This window comes from Pezoporus wallicus, unplaced genomic scaffold (genome assembly GCF_028554395.1).
Source record: "Pezoporus wallicus isolate ANWC-B61680 ecotype Strahan unplaced genomic scaffold, APGP_CSIRO_Pwel_v1 contig_9584, whole genome shotgun sequence".
Taxonomy (NCBI): Eukaryota; Metazoa; Chordata; class Aves; order Psittaciformes; family Psittacidae; genus Pezoporus; species Pezoporus wallicus.
Genome location: NW_026640928.1, coordinates 88,158 through 109,309, shown reverse-complemented (window position 1 = coordinate 109,309; position 21,152 = coordinate 88,158). Strand labels below are relative to the sequence as shown.

Below are 21,152 nucleotides of genomic sequence, written 5' to 3'. Positions count from 1 at the left end.
AAAAATTCCAAGGAATAGTTCTGCTATAAAATGTTTGGCTGAGTAAATCGCTTATTCAGAAGGCCTTCCCACGTGTTCCACAGACTCAGCTAATTCACTTGCTTCGAGTTTCTTTTTTTGTCTTTTATTTTTTATTTCCTTTTTTTTCCTCTTTTTTTTTTTTTTTTTACTTTTGTATTTATTTGTAACTGAAGCTCCAACATTCAGCATTGTAGCAAGGAAGCACTTCTTGATATTTGCACTATTTCTAAAACGTCAGCTGTATGAGAACTTTCAGTCAGCTTGAAGAAAATTACATCTCTCCTTCTGCTCCACGTCTCAATGCTTTCAATAAACCCTTTTACAGTGAGTTCATAAACCCAGTTTCTGGTAGAGATAGGTCCAAACCAAAAAGAAGCTGGATTTAAATCTGGCTTCAAACCCTAGGTTGATTTGAATTTGATGTTCTGGTTTGGTCCCATCTGTACTTTCTGGCATTAAAATGTGTTTAATCACATCCGTTGGCCCATAAATGTTATCAGGCACTTCAAAAAAAGACTAATAACAGTCTTAGACACTATTTTGGATTTCTTCATACCAGATAATGTCAAAGTCTCCTCCTTTAGAGACTGACAATAACGGGTCTAAGGAACCCAAATCTATCTGCTTGTTCAGTTGTCTGTTGTCACTAGAATCTCTGGTTTAAAAAAAGAAAGAACAGTTCTGAATGTATTCTGTATAAGCTGTAAATAAACCATTACTACTTCAGAAATAAAGCCTCTAGGAATAAATATGGTTATGATGCCTTGTCTTGTAAGCCACAGAACAACGAACAGTTCTGAGCAGAAGCCACAGGAGAGAAAAGGAAATTGATAATTAAACCTGTTGATGTCAATAATGCCAATAAATGCTTCTATCTAATGAAAAATTTTGAGGTATTTTTAGTGCTATTTATATATTTTATTTCTTCCTAAAGTACAGGAATTAGTTTCTAAATGAAAAGTCTATTTACTCCCTTGGAAACGTCTACAAAATTAAAGTTAAAAACTTGCTGCGATGCACCTGAAGACCGGGGTTAGTAAACATGACTAGTGTCAGAGGTGGCATCAGACTCGTCTTGTTTTAGCATTAAAAACAACAGGAAGTTAGCAAAGCAAAAATATTCTTACGTTTGAATCTTTCTAGATTTGCCCATTTAATATATCAATAGAACTTCTCACAAAATATCACTTAAATCTGAATGCAATATACATACAAATCAATCGTCATTGACCAGTTATCCACATTTTAGGCATACACACAATTCAAGAGAGAATTCTACCGTTTCATTGCATATATTGTGCAAATATAGGGGTTGTGGGTTTTTTTGGCTCCTCATTTCCTTATTTTCAGAATGGACTTCATGATCAGACCAGAAATCCCAAAAACTTATTAGGGAGCACACTGTTTTCATGAATGATTTGCAATCCAATTTTTATTCAGTTAAAATCCAAAAGGTTTTATTTCAACATAAAGGAAGAGTTCTGGAACTGAGTGTCAGACGTTATTTGGCGTTCAATCCTACAAACATCCTATGGAAGGTCAGTATTGGCTCCCCGCTCCACCCTCCTTCTATTCCCTCCCCCCATTCCCTTATTGTTTCTCATAATAAAGTGGTAATTGCAAAAGCAACAGTAGTCTAAGTACAAGCCATTTTCACTATTGGAGAACCCAGAACTAAATAAGCTTAATGAAGAGCTAATCCTCAAAGTGTATCAACTGGAAGCAATGTTGGTTTTCCCCTCCCCATTTAAAAAAGTATTTACAGTTCTTAGCTTACAAACTATAAACCGTTTTCATAGCTGTGAGATCATATTTTAAACGACAAGTTCCATCTCCCACACAAAGTGAAGACAGACTCAGGGCCTGATGCAGTGACACGTGTGTACATCCATCTGTATGTACATGCATGTGCGTGCACTGAAGGAAGAAATAAGCGGTTCCCACCAACACCGGGTATTTCTAACTGGAAGCTCACCCTGGAAGCACAAAGCCCACTGTAAGACCAGGCCCCTGTGCCCTGATGCAGACGGTTTTGCACCTCTGCATGCCACCAACTGGAAGGGAGCTGCACATGCTTCGTGCCTGTCCATAGTGTTTCACATTAGCACGCTTCAGCATCATTGGAAAAGGAGAAACCTTTTCCAATGTTAGGAAGAACCTAACAGTGATGTAGGGACTATGGAAACAACAAGGCTTATTTACAAGACTTGCTGAAAGGAAAAAGGAACCCCCGAACACAGTATTAACCTGGAACATAGAAGTAAACATCTCATACAGAAACAGTACAGTGAAATCCAGTTCAGTGAAAACATGATATCAAAAAAGACCAATTGAAAATAAATTCACTGTGCATTAATCCCTTTGATCCTATTTATATACATAGTGGAAGTTTTCTGTAAAGCAAGTTGTACCCAGTACAGAGATCTGGACCTAATACTTAAGTATTTTAACTGCTGTGTTATAGTATATATTCAGATCTGGACTATAAATGGTAAACAGATCATGTTAACTTCTGATGAAGTTAAGTACTTAGAAGACCAAATTTACAGTTGCGAATGCCATGCATTCATAAAAGATCTCCACTATAGCTGCTAACATAAAATATCAAGCTCCTTTTTCTCCTTGGACTCCAAGAGTGAAAATGGCTTCCTGACCTGTATTAAAAATTGAAGCACCAGGGATTTAAAAATTAACAACAAAACAAAAACCCCAAACAGAAAAGGAAAAGAAAAGAGAAACAAGCCTCACTCTATGGCATTATACAAACATAGGCCACTTTGCAAAGGAGACAGTTGCAAAACAACTTCTTTAAAAGTTAGCACTGTTTTCAGAACACAAGGCACAAAACAAAAGCAGACGTCACGCCAGAACAATGAACTTCACATGAAAGCTAATACCTGACCTGTACCATCCTTAAATATCTTACATTGTTAAATAGAGAAATGAAAAACACACAAAAAAAATAATACAGCAGCAACATAATTGTAATTTTGACTTTAGAAACAGTGCGTAGACCCCTCCTGAGTTGTTTACTCCAACCATTTCAGAGACAGTAACTTAAAAGTTCTCAACGTTTGTTTCACAGGAAGAAAGTTTTCAGTGTCTGAGAAGTTAAACCTTTGTTAGGCTTTCTTGGATTTTTGCTTGGTAACTTGAAAAGTTAGGAGTTCTGTCCTCATCCAAGAGAAGATGCTTAAGTAAGGTTGTTCTAGAATTAAGCCCACTGATGTACCTTACATAAAAACTGACCAGAAAAATCTATAGTCTAAATCTCTTCAACATTTTGTTGGGAAGCCTCTACTTTCATCTTTTTAGAAGGTGGCACTCCTTCAGAGTCCTTAAGGAGGGGGAAAAGAAAAACAACCGTGTTATCATTGCATTGAATTTCAGGCACCACAAAGCAAACAAAAAGCAAGAACAAATCCCTGGTGTGGCATTTGTAAAGCACAAAGCATCCCTGGATGCGAGAAATGACATGACCAAGTGCATTTGCTTCCTGAAGCCACTCCTCTATTTACATCTTACCTCAAACATCTTTACACTTCTTGTCGTCTACAGACAAAGGGCAAAATTCTAGTTCCAGGCTAAAAACCACAGTGAGTATTCCAAGCAACAGCCTTGATGCATGGTTATACCCGGCCTTCCCTCAGCTCCACGCTCGAGCACAACCTGCACCAAGCGCACATGGGTTTTCTCCTGCTGCAGCCAAAACAATCTTTACAGGACAGAACACGCAAGGTTTGGAAGGTGTGAGGAGTGCACTGAAACAAACCACCCGTCCCCAAGGGAAACCAGTGGACTGAGCAGTGCTTTGCCTGAGGGTCTCAGTGTGAGCAGGATAAGCCCAGGGTAACTTCTTCCTCCCACCCACCGTTTTCCAGCAGAGCAGTGAGAGAACATCCAAACATCTTACCCACCAAAATTAACTTCCCTGACTGCTATATGCATTCAACTTTGTAGAAGGTATTTTACTTCTGACTGGCCCTCGGAAGGGCCTGTCCAATAGGTTAGGTCCAAGCCATTTATTACCATTAAGTTTTAATATTCCCTTACAAAAGTAACACAGCCTGGTTTAGGAAAGTGAAAAGTAAACCAGACCAATCCAGTCTTACTGTTCAAACCATGTGAAATGCAAGAAGCCAGTCCAGTGAGCCACAAAACCAGATACATGGCCATGGAATACCCCACGACTCCACTCCTCACCTTTGGAAATGAGTCTAAATATAGAACTGGCCTCCTTACATTTGCTGTTTAGTAAAAATACTCCTTTCCAAATTCCCAGTAACCGGGCTTTTGTGCTGAAAGTTACCTGAGAGTTTTTAGATGCCTCTGTAATTATATCATTTTCTCCAGAGGACTGGATTTCTGCTTTCTCTGAACTATTCATGGAATTTTCCACTGAAGACTGTGAATTCTGTTCATCAGAGGTATCTGAAATGACAAGAAATAATTTTCAGCAAATAAATTTAAGCATTCAGCAGGAGTTTTTAGGGTATCTTCTCAATTCTAACACTCCAAACCCATACATTTCCCCCACATGTAAAACATTAACGATGTTGGCAACACACAACTGCTGGGCTCAGTCCCTAGAGGGAGCTAAGCTCCCGCACACCCGCTAACAGAGAATCATGTCAATGCTATTCGCAAACAAGTTTCAACATCAACTTTGCAAAGGGGCTGCCCACTTGACAGCAACTTGCTTCAAACCAGAAGGGCAGCTACAAAAAGGGCTGAGCGGTGATAATGAATGGATCTAAAACTGCATTGCTAAGGAGAGAGAATTATTACCTGAATCGAAATTCAGACATGTATTTGCAATCCACTTTCTTCTTGATACTGCTTTTAAGATGAACTTTAGGAATGTAACCAGCTTAACCACTAAGGCTGTAGAGTTTTTAATTCAGGTGCATGCTTGTGGAGTCTTCCAGCTTGTTACAGCTCTTCCCTGCTTCCAGTTTCCCTGCTTGTTTGTTGTTTGGTTGGGGTTTTAATTTGTTGTTTGCTTCTTTGGCCTTTGTTTGTTTGCAACTTTCTCTCTCAAAGCAAGACTTAAAGAGTTGAAGCACCCATTCACTTGAAGAAGACACCAGCACTTCAGATGTCTACAGATCCCAGGAAGTTCTGACACTGGATGTCCAGAAGCAGAGACAAACAAAACCACCACCCAAACCCAAACCCCTTTGACTGTAAGAGGTCAGTTTTGTTTCCTTCAGTACCCACACCAAGAACACTGTAAGGACTGAACCCATGCTTTCCTTCACCTCATTTAAAAATCCTTTTCAATACTCAGAAGTAGGCATGGAGTCACGTTTCATGAAGTCCCTAACCCAAAAAATATATCAATTCATTCTAGATGAAGAGAAATGCAAGATCAAATTTACTTGGACAACACTGGTTAATGAAGATGCATTAACCAGCAACCAATGGATATTTTTGTGGTGTACTGTATGAAAAGCATCATAAGCATTTCCTTGAGTTCCTCTGACTGAATTCAAGATAAAGAGCTGAGTAGTCTCAAAGATCACATACAGCAAACTCGGACAGAACCATCTTCCTTTCCATGTCTCACCAGAAAAGCATGTTCATACTGATGAAGAAACAAGACCCAAGGGTCAGAAGGAATTCCAGTTTCTGCTGTGCACATCTCAGTACACGTTGCAACTTGAGCTAAAGAGCACCCTGTGATGGGCCCATCTGCTTGTGACAAACACACACCTAGAGCAGCTTCCACAACAGACAGCTCAGAGCTGCCCTGTTCTCTTCCAGTTGCTACAGACAACTACCACTCAGTCTGCTGCTGACCTTTGGGCAGGGGTATCCAGATTTTAAACTGCCAAGCCCTGAGCAATTCTGATGCTTGCAATGACTTGTGTACACAGCAAAATGATCTGAATGCACTTGTTTTCTTTAAGAAGCCCACATTAGGCATTTCTGACCCCTCAAAACTGTCTCGTAGCTTTAAGGGACCTCCCTAATTTCAGTGTAGTAACATGAGATAGATGTACAAGATCATAAGCCCTATTCAGTTGAACAATTACACAACCCTAAGGGTTTGATTAACACCTTGGTAGGTAAGTCATTATTTAGTATTTTTTTAAACACGCTGTATGACCAATAGAAAAAAGCCCGCCTCAATAACAAGGGTTTTCTTCCATTACTTCTCCCTTTCATTCTACAGTAACTGGTGCTGGAACTAATCCAGACCTTGCTGTGATTTTCCCAGACCTAAATTTAGTCAGGAGAGTACGCGTGCCATGTAACAACTTCACACGGGCACGTTCAGGCAATATTAGACCTAGGAGAAAATCCTTTCTGTTTACGTGCCCAAATCTGCTCCGTGAGTTTTCATTTGCAGGATATGGTGTTTTGATTTACTGCAACTCCAGTTGTCAGATTTTAACCCCAATTAGCAATGACAACACTGAACACTCTTAACCCATCCCCTGCTACCACCGAGATAAAAGCTCTAAATTTAAATTGGTTACTGGCTCTACTGAGCTAAGAACTAAATCAGGAGGGCATCATTTAATTGCTTTGCTATGGGGAGAATTCTGCAACCAAATCATTAGAATGATGTTAAGGACATCTTTTATCTGTTATAATAGGATGAAGAAAGTTATCTTCCCAAGAACATAAATACAGAGCATGTTCCAATTACCCAAAATACCATTTGAAGAGTGAGGTTCAGAACAATCTCTTAACCCACATGTATTTTTAATCTGTGCACAACAGCAGAACAATCTTGTAATGCTTTTAGAAAATTAGGACATGATTCAGAGCTAACTTTTGAATAAATAATTAGCAGGGTTAAAAGCAATTACACTCGAGTTTACACAATTAAAAGTCATTTCAAAGTATCTCACCTCTATTTTACTGTCACACTACATAATGAACATTCACAGATCTACAGAAGTAATAGTTCCTCAGATTCCTGTGATTACAGGAGCAGCCATTTCAAAGATTATTGTATTTCCTCTTTCAAGACTGAGATTATGACAACAATGAACCAAGTATGTTGTTTGTTTCCTCTCTCAAAAGACCCTGATGTCAATCTCACCCTTCCATCTGTATAACAGCATCACCAGTAAACCAGAGAGATTAAAACCTATTTTGACATCACTGAGAATTCAGAAACCATCTTTCAAATTGTTATTATTCAGTTTTTAAAATGGATAAGCAAATAAATGATACACTAAAGGACAACGGTTGTTGTTTGGCTTGGAAGGTGGTCTTTTCAGCTTACCTTCTGAACCAGGCTGCTCCTTTGCTTCTGCCTGAGTTTCATCAGACTTGACTTCAGTGCCGTCTGCTTGTGTTGCCAAGTTCTGTTCTGGTGCTGGACTTGAATTACTACTGTTTTCTTGTTTTATTGGAGAAGCATCAGCTATTGAACTCTGGTTGCTGTTGTCATCTGTTAACAAATGAGTTAAAACCAAGAATGTCTCATTTGACAAGATAAAAAGCACCCCTGAATTCTTCCATGTTTATTCCCTGATAACACAGGATACAGTCTTAGCTTGTTGGGGATGCAGTCCAAGCATTTAGACTAACATTACATCTAACTTTTTCCCACATTACCACTATCTTTGCTCTTTCATCTTATGCTGCAAGACAGGAGTTTTCTAGCAGTTATCAAAAATCAGAGAACTTCAAAGTGCTCTTGCTAATTTTATACACTAAAAACGAGAGTGTTTTACTCAGATCTTGTCCAAAAGAACCCAAAACTTCACAGTATGAGTAAAACAGATCACGAGACGCAACAGTCTCATTTTATAGCTCATATAACACAGGGCCAGTAAAGTCAGCTTACAAACACTCATTACTACAAGGTTCAGATGAGCAGTTTTCCAGTTGTCCCTTGAAGGTAAAAAACCAAACCCAACAGCTACAAACCCAACAAAACCCCATCAAAGTCAAAATGTAACATCCAGTCCCAATATCAATAGTTTCCACGTGGTAATTGTCCAAAATCTTGGATCACAGTAACTTTATGCAGCACAGACTGCCTGTGTAGTTAACAGGAAATACTCTGCCTGCATCCTCTTCCTGAGAAAGGCAGTGACAGTGGTTTACAGATCTCGGCTAATATTTCATGGATAGCAGTGGCGTGCAACTGCCTGTAATCTTTAAGACAGATTAACAACCATGGATAACCGAAGAGGGAATTTCCTGCTCCCCAAAGAAAACTAACCCAGCAAAACATTGTTAGTTAAATCACCAGCATGCAAGTTAATCCCATTCCCTCTGCATCTGGACAATCATTACATCCAAAGGACTCCAGGAACGCGTAACTCGTGATGAGACCATCCCTTTTCAGAGCAGCATGAAGTCAGATCAGTGTCAGTTTATAATGAAATTGTACAGTGTGGCTTAAACCCACAAATGATAAACTATAGAAAAGCAAGCAGTATATTCACATCATGGATGGGAGAGACAAGACATCAGAAAATGAAATGATCTGACTAAGGCAAAAGCTATGAAGTTTGAAACATGAAAAATTAACCAGATCTGTGAACATCCTGCTCAATCCTTTAGCTGCAAGAGCACACTTGCTGTGAACACTGCAAAAACCAACCAGGGGGCAATACAAATGCAAATAAAAGTGAAATGAAAAATTTACAACCCACTAAAAAGTGAACCCCTCTCATCAGCTCAAATATGGCATTCTCAGCCAGAACTGTTGTCCAAACACCTAGAAGGTAAAAACTGAAACAGAGCTGAGCTGGGCAAGCTCCTCTGTCCTAAACACGAGGTAAACACTCAGTTCACACTTCAAAAAGCTGACCTAATAGTGCCTGACTATCAAGCAAAAAGCCCAGTGCTTTCTTAACCCAGTGATCTCCTCAACCTGAAGCAGGAAGAATACAGCTCAGAACCAGACTTCACTTTCTTGGCTCTTGCAGAATTCTTTTGACCTGAATCACCTACATAACCTGCACAAATTATAGTAAGTGCCACTGAGGCTTTGGGGGTCTTTTGGTTCTTCAAGCAGCAAACCCAAGAGTTACTACTTCACACAAGCATAGTATTTTGAATGGTAGATACTCTGGGTTTAGCTCCACTAACAATTTTTTTTCCCCACACACAGCTCAAATAAAAATAGTGTTTAAACAACTGTGAGTATATCCACAGAAGAGAGTTCCAAGGTACCAAATGAGTATCTGATGCTGTTTTCACTGACTCAACCATGCCATCCACACATCTGAGCAACAGAGAATCTGACACTGTTGGCTTATACTGTCATAGCTGTGTAATAGGGGCTGCCCTTCTCCCACTCACCATGCATGTCCATCATCCCTGGGGAGGAGCTGTTCTCTGGAGTGGTCACTTCAGAGCCACATTTTTCATCTTTGCCTTTTTTCTTATTCTTATTTTTCTGAAAAACAAAGGGCATCACAACCAAATTAGACTACTACCATGCAGAGAAATCCATGTTGCAATAGAACACCCTTTCCACTCATTACTTCTGTATCTCACAATTCCAAGTGAGAAATAAAGCCAGCGTAATAACTGACATTATCAATAATGTATTAGTCTCAGTAACTGCAGGGCTGGTTTTCTAATTCATGACACAAAACACTAAAATAAACAGGTTTTTATATATAAATTATAGTCACAGTTACCACTTAAATGTGATCTTTAAGGTCTTTTCCAACCTAAATGATTCTAAGTCTTTCCTCTTCAAACAACTGCATAATTTTTGTTAAAAGTACAAAAGTTACCAGTAATACCCCTCATTCTACAAACAGAGGATCTGAGGTATGATGATTAAATGGCCTGCTCCAACTGAGCTGGAGAACCTGGCAAGTGCTGGCTGATAACTTTGTACTCAGGCAAAAGAGCTCCAAAAGCAAGGCCAAGAGAACCTCTGCTACACCAGAAAGAAAGAACACTCCTGATGAGAGGCAGTGCTAATACTTGTGTCCTGAGCTTGTAGCTCTGCTCACTGTATGGCTTATGCATAACACACCACTACAAAACTCAATACACTCTCCTTTTCGTATCAGGAAGCTTGCAGAATACACCCAGACAATATGCATGCATGCACAACAGAAATGATAACAGATGTAGAATTCTAATGCTATAGAGACAGCTTTTTACCTGTATCTCAATGACCAACACTTCAGAGACCTCCTTCTCTACAACGAATGCTGTTTCTTCATTAAAACTAACAGATGGGTTAAGAAAAATCAGACTGGCCTCAAACAAAGCGTGTAAGCAAGACAGTCCTGTGTGAACAGTAGGTCACAACATACTCATGACTCAACAACAGTATGGACTGCAAGCACTAAAACAAAGGAGGAGACAGTGGCATCCATCACGTGGGAAATCTGCCTCTGCCGAGGGATGCAGCATTTCCAACGAAGAGGTGATGTAATCAGTCTCACAGCAGAAGGAGCCAGCTGCACCGACTGCTTCTGCAGGACCCTGCCCGCCTGCTGAGAGCACAGCTCAAAGCCTGACTCCAGGAAGAACGCTCGGCAACCCATCCGTTCGGAAAAGACAGTGTCCACCAAGGAGGGAACTAAACCACAGTCAAATACTGCCTAAGACTGCAGAAGAAATTCAACAAGTGATATCTGGACGGGCTTTTCCCTCTATTTTAAACAGATTATTAGGCTCATTTTTAAACTGTCTTTTTACTTCAGAGAAGCCAGATTTATTCCCTAATACGTGAAACAGACGTGAAAGAACACGCACTTCCTCAGCTTTGCAAAATGAAAGTTCAGAAGGGACACAACCTCTCTGAGGTTTAGTGGTTTTGTTTCTTTGTTTCCCAAGGTGAAAAGGACACTCTTGCCACAAGAGAAATACTGAAAATGACTGTGAGCAATTTAAGCTGGAAAGTTTTCTTAGAAAGGGTTAGGCATCAAAGTGTGAGGCTCTACAACAGCCTTGCTAAACTAGGAGGAGGAAAGAGCCTAGCTAATTCTAGTTCAAAGTGCCTCCAAAACAACATGTAGGAGGGGGCAAATAATGTAATCTGTGTTCCCTAAACACAAAGCCAACTTCCATTTGAAACATGAAGTATAAAAAAATCCCATTTTCCTACTCTAGTAAAAAGCAAGTAGTGTCTGCTCCTCACAGGTGGATGAAATCAGATATAAAAGGATGTCCATAGCAAAATTAAACCACCAAGATGACTCCTACCTGGTATTTACTTTTCAAAATAGATGCACTTGTTTTAACTGTGAGAACTTCCAGAGCGAAAAGTCAGAAGCCTTACAGCATCAAGCCTGCTACAACTGCAGCTGCCCAATGGCCTCTGCTTGTACTGAACAGAACGTGGCTGCAGGACGCTAAAGTAGCCGGTCTTGAACAAGTGTCCCAATTTCAGCAAATCTGGAGCCTAAACCTAAAGACGATGGCTCAAAACATACAATTAACCTCTGCATAGAGAGACCGTGACATAAACCCATTCTTCTTAACAGAGAATCTGACTTCAGGTACCAGTCACCTTGAAAATTCATCCAGAAACTCACTAGAACCCTTATTTTAAAGTTCCATAGTACCCATCATGCACATACCTTACCTGTGGGAAAACAATTATCAGAAGCTGTGAGCCTAAGTATCCTAAACCTCTCTCTCACACACATAGCACAGCTTTTTCCCCCCTATGTATTACAAATAATAAAATCAAGACCAAACATTTGACAACTAGAAAGAACAAGCAAGTTTCTTTCAGAAACCAGGAAGGGTTTCCCAGTTCATAAGGGATTACTCCACAGAGATGCTGCTCGAACACTGGAAGAATACAAGAGGCTCTACCGCAACTCTGACAGTCACTGAAATCTCTGGTACAACCAAAGGTATAGAAACAAACTCTGTTTAAAAGTGCTAATCAAAAGTAGGTCTTGAATTTCTGCTTTGACTACAACAAGATTTCTGTCTTGGCTGGAAAAATCATAATTTTTCACATTTAACATACTAGTTTTCTTCTGGATAGGTCTTATCTCTTATGTCAAATAAAGTAAAAGCACAGGACAGCCGAAGGAACAAGTACCAAACTTAGGATGTATTTTCTATTGTATCATTAATTTCCTGTGGTACCATGGGTTAGTTTTCACTCTATAACGATATTTCAATTTATAAAATTAGAGCAACATTCATTTGGAAAAATATAATTGTAAACCCTATCAACTTTGACTTTTACACTTATTTTTATGCTACATGATTGTAGCATGGCTCATGAAAAGTGAACACTAAGAACATAAACAGGATGCATAGACAAAATGTCCAGAGAAAACATATGTTACAAATAGGATCATGTCTGCTGTATTGCTTGGGATGGACATCTTAATAACAAAGTGCTCTCAGTCCCACCGGATTTTTCCTACCTTTACTTCAGTGCTTTGCACCTACTTTTGAGCAAAACAGCAGTGATGCACAGATGAACATCCTCTGCACAGTTCCAAACCAGCTACTTGCCTTTAAAGCATCACACAGAAAGAAAAGTAATCTCTGTCTCAGCCTCCCCTCCCTGCCTCCCAGTTATTATGTTAGAGAAAGGTTTCAAAAATCAGTTCCAAGCTGCCTGTTTAACAGTTATCTGAGACCTGATCCAAGCTGACTGCAGGCAGACTGCCACCCACTGTGCCATCATCTGCAGAGAGCAGCGTTTCCCTACAGCTCTTCTATTCAAACACTTGCAAGACCCACACCAAACTTAGCTTTAAGGCTCAAAGAACAGCGAGCCTATTTCTTTTGACTGTCCCTGAACATGAGTGTCTGCATCCTGAAAAAAGCAAGACATCTGCAGGATACTTACATCATCGACTTTAGGCTCTGTTACTGGTACCCATTTGTAAATCCTTAGGGATGTGTCGCCAACTGTCACCCACTTCTTCTCCCTATAAAATTACAATGCAGGAGAAGTTAAACTTTGGATTCAGAAGAAAGTGATCTACTACTGCAAGTTGTCAAGGATTTAAGCAGGCTATTAAGGAGGATGATCTCTATTACATCGTCTTTAGGGCTGCATTGTGCAAATTGTTCTTTGTATTTCACAAACTTGTTAGAGCACTGCTAACCTCCAGATTTCTCAGGGCTGTTACTTGACTAAGTGAGTAACTGCAGTAGCAGTAATAAGAGCTGGATTAAAGATACAGTTAAGAAGAACAGCTGCTAAAAATGCAGATTTAATGCCTACAGTTTTCACTGAAGTTTCTAGAGAGCAGAAGAGGTTTTAGACAGACCAGTGTGTGTTTTGATTGTCATGAAACTGTTCAATGGTATTAGAAATCTAAATGCATTTTGACCATCTGAGGTTTATTTCTGGGTAGAAATTTGCTGCTAGCAATTTAACATTCACTCAACACTCCTGTCAGACAGCTCTGAAATTCCAGCCTTGGAACCAACAGCATTATTGGTAGCAATATGTGCCGTGATGCAGAATTCAGACTCTGGAGAGCCCAGCTCTCTTGGAAAGGCTGAGGCTATCAGAGAGGGAAAAGCATAACCCATGGCACTCTCTGCTAAGCCCTGCCAGCCAGCCATGAAGTCATGACATTGACAGATTGTGGAGGAAATCTGGCTGGAGGGTGTCACTGCGTTAGGGGGGGGCACACGGTCACAGCGTGCAGAGATGGAAAGGATGCTGAACACTTAGTTCAGGGATGAATTCCTTGAGCTTTTTACATCAGGCTATCAAAACAAAGTCCACAATGCCAGAGAAATTTCATCATGTTTCTGTGATCCGTTTTCAGGTCACAGATTACCACTGCTGGTTCCTGGGTTTCTAATAGAGCTCTGCAAATGGATCAATTAAAAGTTAACAACAAAGACCAATTCCATTAAATATTCAGGAACATCTGAAATTGATTTGGCATGAGATCTCAAATGTTCTTTTTTAAAAACACATTTAAGGAATAGATTTGGAATTCAGTTACAGACTTAAAAAAAGAAGAAAAAATGGTCTCTGCACGATGGGAGAAGCTGGATGTGACTCCAAATATATATGTGTATATATATATGTGATAGCTCCAGTTTTAGAAAGGGCTTCCAGAATAAAAAGTAGCCACATTGGACAAATGCCATAAACATCCTCCTCACTATTTGTTTTAGCTACTAAAGCAAATCTTACTTGTTTTCCCTTTAGAGGAGACACTTTCCTGTTTTAAAACAAAATATGTTATATATAACAATTTGATAAGCTTTGGATCTGTCCACAAGGATGTTTTAATTAAAGTAAAAAATTAGTGCAGATTCATTCCTTTCCCACTGCTCTTCCTGGAGCAGAGCTTTTCCTCAGTGTGTTTAGATACATCCATTTGGATACACTAACTGGCTGAAGCATGACAAAACCCAATTTTATACTAATTTGGAGCTCTCCCGCTAGATGTGTTGTGGAGATGAGTGCATGTCAGTGGAGATGAGTGCATGTCAGTAATGGGAGCACACTTAATTGTGAAGAGATGATCATGATATATTTATATATATTTTTTAGGATACAAGACAAACTAAACTCATTTCTACTTAGGAAAACCTTTGAAATTATGGAAATAAAACCAGCTGGGGTTTTGTTCTGGTTGTGGGGAGAGGTGAATAAATGCTTTTAAAGAATGTCAAGATTTTAGTCTTTTCCTACAGCAAAATATTACTCAGAGATGCTGCACTGGAAAACCAAAAGTTCAAGATACCTGTTAGCATCTCAAAGCAGCCTCACACAGCATCTTCACTGGACAGACTGTAGAACACAGGAGGAAACCTATATTAGTAACTTTTTCCTTCTAGTATTAAAGTTAGCCCTGACATTTTAATTCTTTTGAGCTTCTGAAGTACCACTTTAAGTTTTGATAATCCTCAGCTATAGGGACTTTTTTACGGAATTCAATACACAGTAATTCAGACAACATTGGGAATAAGGATATCTTGTGATGGAAGTACACCAACATCCGCGTCCTCCAAACACTTATGGCTAAAAGGAAAACCCATTATCACACTGCTATTATTCATATATTTTACATGTGTCAGCATTTACAGTATTGAAGGTTTAAGACCATAAAAGTATTAGTAAGAAAAAAGAAGACAACCTCCCCTAAAACTTAATCAAATCATTGGCAGCACAAACACAAATTTGTTAACAAAGATGTATGATGACTTTCAGACATTGAAGATCGACAGGGTAAAATAACTTCAGGATTTAAGGCCTTTGGTGCAAATAAAGCTTTGATTATTATCCGTCATTTTGACTGCCTTTCCATTTCAAAACAACCCCAAACCCCCAAAACCACTTCTACTCTGAACACTCATTTTTATCCTATGTGCACAGGCACCACCCCAACCTGCTGATCAGGGGCTTTCTTCTTCATTAGTCAGAGCTTTACTGCTGCTGCCCATAACAGGAGTTTGCTGCACGCTGCACAAACTACAAAATATTCTCACTGCCCAAATGCTGCAGTAGGAATGAGGAATTAATCAACTCCTGTGAAACCTTGAGGAGTTTCTCCACCTGGTTTCCTGTCTATAAAATGGACCTGCTGTTGAACCCATTCATCCCAAGCCCCTGACCAGAATTCCATCTTTGTAACTCCATTACATCTTTGTTAAGCAGTCACTAGGCAATACTTTTTATTGCACTGTCCCCTGTCGTATAGGTTGATTGGAAAAGGTGGCTAATGGAAACCCATCAGCCTGAGTGTTCATATGGCCAACAGTGTGGCAATTATCAACTTTACCTGGCCACATCTAGCTGACAAACTCCATAGCTTTAAAAAAAAAAAACCACTTTTTTTTCTTGTTTCAAAACCTCTCCTGTTCCTCCATGAATGACTCAGGAGTTAGAACACTGGAAAATGGCAACACTTAACATATATACAATAGTATTTTTTTTCTTTCAGTCTTCCACACTGCAAAGGATCTTAACTATTTTAGTTACAGTAAATTCAGAAACCAATCAATGCAACAAACCCTTACATTGATCTGAAATTGTGTTAAAGCATTTTTAAATTCTGAACCATATCTACACAGCATTTAAAGGACAGCCAAGGATACATAGGGTAAGCATTAGTACCAACACTTCCTCAGTGCTTATGCCTAAGGCATACTAATATCCTAGAACTTACATAAATATATTCCCAATCCCCAATTCTAAATAGCCCAAGACCCTTAAATGTATTTATGTTTATTAACACTAAAGCTCCAAAGATTAATATCAAATTCCATGCATGAAAGTAATATACCGGTGAGCAAACACAACAGTGTATATTACACTTCATCATGAAGTGTCAAGGTAGCTTCTGCAGCAGCAATGAGTACTTAGAAACATTTGATGGCACAGAAACAGAAAGCCTTTACTGCCAATATATTACCATCCAAGAAAAGGCTTTCACAGCGGTTTGGCCTTTTACCATGACTATCCTTTATCACAGTGATCTGGATTTACACAAGGATTTGCTCCCACATACCCCATCTTCTGTTGATGATCACGAAGTGACGTCATAATGCTGAATTTATCACATCACACTCACTTGCATTGCAACAGAGTTTGGTGAAAATCACAGAATTATGACCTCCCTGTGGGATCAAGCAAAGGAGAAAGGGGAATGGAAAAGAAAATGCCATTATTAGACACAAAAAGTGCTGTCAGATGCACAAAAAAAAGATTTTTCTTTGAAATATAGGCTTCCTCTTCACAGCACGCCTATTGCCAGGTACGAGTTTGTCTGGTGACTAATACACATGGTGTTTCTCAACCATAATGCAAATACAAGAAAATATCATGTAGCACGAATGAACAAAGGCTAATGGTTAAGGAAGCTTCTCTCTGAGTTTAAATATGGTGCCTTATGAGAACCCCTTTCACTTACACAGGCCAGTGAGTTTTTAAGCAAGTTCTGCTAGGTGCCACATTGCAACAAGCACCTTTTCTTACAGTAGAGAGAAACATGGCTTCTGCATGACAAAACTCTAACACACACCCAACTTCCACTGAAGTCAGAGAGCACATCCTGGCTCAAAAAGAAATAATGAGCCAGAAAGAAAAGGTATCACAATTCAAGGACGATAACAGCTTTTTGGGGCCACTACAGCACTTCAGTTCCTGCACATACACTTATTTTTACTTCAGCTGCCACTGCTTGAACTACAATCTTAGCAGGAGGGCAAACACAGCCAGTGCAGCAAGACTACACCAGGGGGGCAACCTGGTAGCAGCGAACAGTCTTTTCCCAAAGACATCATATTAAAAAGCTCCACGTCATAACTACTTCCCAGAGTGAAAGCCTATTTTAAGAATGAAGCACGAGCAGCAAAACCTGCAGAAGCTCAACCTCAGAGCATTACATACCACACACAAATATTTTAGCAAGTCTGAATGGAGACAGTGAACAGAAAAGCTACAGCAGCACTGTCTAGAAATCCTCCTCTAACTAGCCACAGCCAGCGATCCCCACCCATGCTACCGGGTAACACTGCCCATGGTGACTTTGCCCCTTACCTGCCACACAACAGGCCTTGTTTTAAGCTACATCCCAAGTCATGTCCGGCTCTTCATCTGACTCCCTGCCACAGTAAATGCCTGGCACTTTCTGTAAGTCCTTTCACCAGCTGTCCACGTTCACTTCTGCTTCACCAGGTGCTGTCACTATCCCTAGGTCAGGTCAGAGGAAGGTCAAAGGATTTCTGCATGGATACTGCAATTCAAAGGCAAGGCCACACAGTGGGTCCTGGTACATTCTCTAAACCAGCCCATTTAGAATCTACACATACCCATCAATCTTTGACAACAAAAACCAATCCCGTACCTTTCACAATTCAATGAGGTAAATTTATCTTAAACAACTTCTTTAAATAGACTGTGAGAAAAATTCTAAGTCCTGTTTAAAACCAAGGAGAACTACCCTCTTAGCCATGGCCTTTCATCATTTCTGCCACACAAATACAACGCAACCATGTCTTCTGTGAGACACGTGCTGCATGTTTTCTCAACTAGACGTTCATTCATGAGACCGGTTTAAACAAAGAGATATGGTTACATTAATCTCAAGATAAAAACCTTAACAACTCCACTGTTTACTACTAAGTTCCAGTAATACCAGAAGTGCTGGGAGCTCTACAAACACACACAGAGATAGGGCACCTGCATCAAAGGGCTCACTGTCTAAGAATGAATGCTAATTTTCTAAGGAACAAAGCCCGCACTGATGGAAACTGCTTTCCAATAGGCACGTTCGTGGACGTGGCAGCAGAGGCATTCAGTAATATTGCACAGCAAAGCTGCTGAACACCTTCACAGATCAATAAAGCTTTGGGCAGCGGATCCACTGCCTGCTCGGGAGAGTTGACAGCACAACCTGCCTCTCTACTCACCCTCACGGTGCGAACACGCAAGTCTCCAACAACTCTGTTCTAGGAGATGCTGGATACAAGGTATTTTAATCTTCAGCGGCTGCATTTCCACAGCAGAGCTGTGGATGGCAACAAATTGCTCCTATTATGCAAATAAAACTGCACACTTGGAAATTGCCTATGTGGCTCTTCTGAAGATGCAGGAATTGCTAGTGTGTAAAGTTCAACTGAACAACCCAAGTCTTCCCAAACCATTCAAACCACAGAACACAGAATCTCTCTTGCTAATTCCCTGATGTACTTGACTCTGTGGGGGGGGAAATCACAAATTTCACCTTCAAATTAGGATTCCTTTATGAAAATGGTTTATGTTAACACTTGTGACATACACAGACAAAAAGCCACAGGAATACTTCTGACAATAATCGAAAGAAACATTGCAGGGCTCTATAGGAACCCTTTAAAGCAAGTTGTCTCTATTGAGGGTAAAAACATACAAAACTATTTATACCATGAGATTTCTGTTTTACAGAGGAAGCCATAGCAACTGACACGATGGCAGAGAGCCCTTGCCAAGAGAGAAGAAATAAATCAGACACTTTGTTGAATGGCCAAGCTTCTACTCCTCTCTGAAACCCACAAGCTAGGTTTCAAAGGAAGCACGCTGCACTCATGAATGAAATACCTACAGACAAAACAGTCCCACACATCCAACAATGCTCCCGCTTGAACAAAAGTCCTGTCACATCACTACACATTGTTCTGACCCTTCAAAGCTGCCGCCAGTCAGCAAACAGCGCTTCAAAACACCACCCGAGTAGAAGAGAGTTCCTGAAACCAACCCAACCGCGGTGCTGGGGCTGCTCCGCTCCCCACACAATGGCTGGATTCTCTGAAAGCCCCATCCCGTGCCCTGCGTTATTGGACACACGTCCCGAGTCTTTGTCCAGCTCGAACCAACGGGCCCATTCATGCGCTTAAGGCCGTTTAAAACACAACCACCCCATTTCACCCCGATAACAAACACGTTCCAGGCTACGTTTCACTCTTCTTTTACTGAAAGCAAAGCGTTATCGGTGAACTGCAATAAAAGCATCCCCTTGTTTTACCAGTTATGCAGATTAATATTAACCCAAAGGATTTCCCCCTGGATTTCAAATGTTTAAAGAAAGTATTTCAAGATACATGCACAAAGACTACGGAACAGTCAGTCAACTTGCTGGAAGAAAGAGATCTGCTCTCGAATCACACTGGCACTGCTCTTTATCCCATCCAAAACCCCTGGCTCGCCCGTGGGGAACATCGCAGGGTCTGTTTTACTGCATTGTTCAAACACCTCATGTCGATCTTAATAACAAAAGCAGATTAAAAATAAAAGACAAAAGCGGGAAAATGCCAAAACACGTTTAAGGCCTAACAAAAGAGAACTGCTTCGCACGGGGTACAACCTTTAATTATAGCATTTAAAACAAATTCCAGCGGCATCTACCCGCTCGCTCGGGATTTACGGCCACCGGAGCGTTTTGTGGGACACGATCCCGCTCGGGTTTGCTGCGCTTACGTGCAAAGCTCGGGAACTTGAAAGGTGAAATAAATAAATAAATAGGGAATAACGCAGAAATAAACTCTCGGAAGCTTTACAGGGGGATTTTTAACGTGGGTTTGCGGGGGTTTTGATACTTCTTTGAGCACTATTTCCACACAGACCCTGCGCCGGAGCTCCCCAGGCCCCGCTCCTCGGCGCCCTTTGTAGGGGACGGCGGCGGGAGGAGCCCGGCCCGGTCCGACCCGCCGCCCGCCCCGTCACCGCCCGGCCCGGCGCGGGAGCGGCAGAGCGGGGGGCCGGGGTCGGCGGGGAGCAGCGGGGGTCGGCGGGGAGGGGGCTCGGCCGCACAATGGAGCCGCCTCTCGCCCTCACACGCCGCCGCCGCCGCCGCCTTCATGTGACTCGCCGGAGCGAAATGGCTTCTGGGTGCCGCCGGCTCCCCGCCCCCCGCGGCCGCCCGGCGAGCTCCGGCCCCGTGAGGGGACAGCGCGGGGGGCGCGGGGAAGGGGTGCGGGAGGGCGGGCGCGGGGTTCCGGCGCGGCGCGGCGCGGCCCGCTCACCATTTGCGCACTTTCTCGATGGCCGCCATCACCCGTTTGATATCATCCTTCGCCCGGCTCCGGGTCTCGGCCCGCACCGACCGACCCGACATGGTGCTGAGGGGACGGCGGCGGCCTCAGCGGGGAATCCGGCGCTCAACTCGCGGCGTCCGTCGGTCCGTCCGCCCGCCCGCACAATGCTCGCTCCCTTCGGCTCCGCTCGGCGCGGCTCGGCTCCGCCCGCCCGCCGGGGGCCCGCGCACTGCGCACGCGCCCCGCGCCGCCGCCGCCGGCAGCCCGCGCGCGCGGGGCCTAGCGGGGGAGGGGACGGAGCGGGCGGCCGCGAGCCGGGAACGGGAACGGGAAAGGGAACAGGGACGGGGACGGGAAAGGGAACGGGAACAGGGACGGGGACGGGAAAGGGGACGGGAACAGGGACGGGAACGGGAACAGGGACGGGGACGGGAAAGGGAACGGGAACAGGGACGGGGACGGGAAAGGGAACGGGGACGGGAAAGGGAACGGGAACAGGGACGGGAACGGGAAAGGGGACGGGAACGGGAACAGGGACGGGAACGGGAACAGGGACGGGAACGGGAAAGGGAACGGGAACAGGAACGGGAAAGGGAACGGGAACGGGAACAGGGACGGGAACGGGAAAGGGAAAGGGAACGGGAACAGGGACGGGAACCCCCGCCCGCCCGGCAGCCCTCAGCCCGTCGCGGAGGTGCCCGGAGCAGAGCTCGGCCGCCGAGCAG

General features: G+C 42.2%; 1 protein-coding gene across 5 annotated transcripts; it reads right to left on the bottom strand.

The window, feature by feature from the left end:
- Positions 1-151: 151 nt before the first annotated feature.
- On the bottom strand, positions 152-20,663 carry BCL7A (BAF chromatin remodeling complex subunit BCL7A). Of its 5 annotated transcripts, XM_057421308.1 has the most exons (7): positions 20,416-20,568; positions 16,428-16,536; positions 12,791-12,872; positions 9,301-9,397; positions 7,265-7,432; positions 4,331-4,452; positions 152-3,358 (listed from the first exon to the last, which is right to left on the bottom strand). In XM_057421308.1, the coding sequence occupies exons 2-7, from the start codon at positions 16,460-16,462 to the stop codon at positions 3,287-3,289; spliced, it is 576 nt and encodes a 191-aa protein (XP_057277291.1). In that variant the 5' UTR covers positions 16,463-16,536; positions 20,416-20,568; the 3' UTR covers positions 152-3,286. The 5 variants fall into 5 exon arrangements, with proteins under 5 accessions (XP_057277291.1, XP_057277289.1, XP_057277290.1 ...); XM_057421306.1 differs by lacking the exon at positions 16,428-16,536 and having other exon boundaries at positions 20,416-20,659; XM_057421305.1 differs by lacking the exon at positions 152-3,358 and having other exon boundaries at positions 3,890-4,452; positions 20,416-20,570.
- Positions 20,664-21,152: the final 489 nt, after the last annotated feature.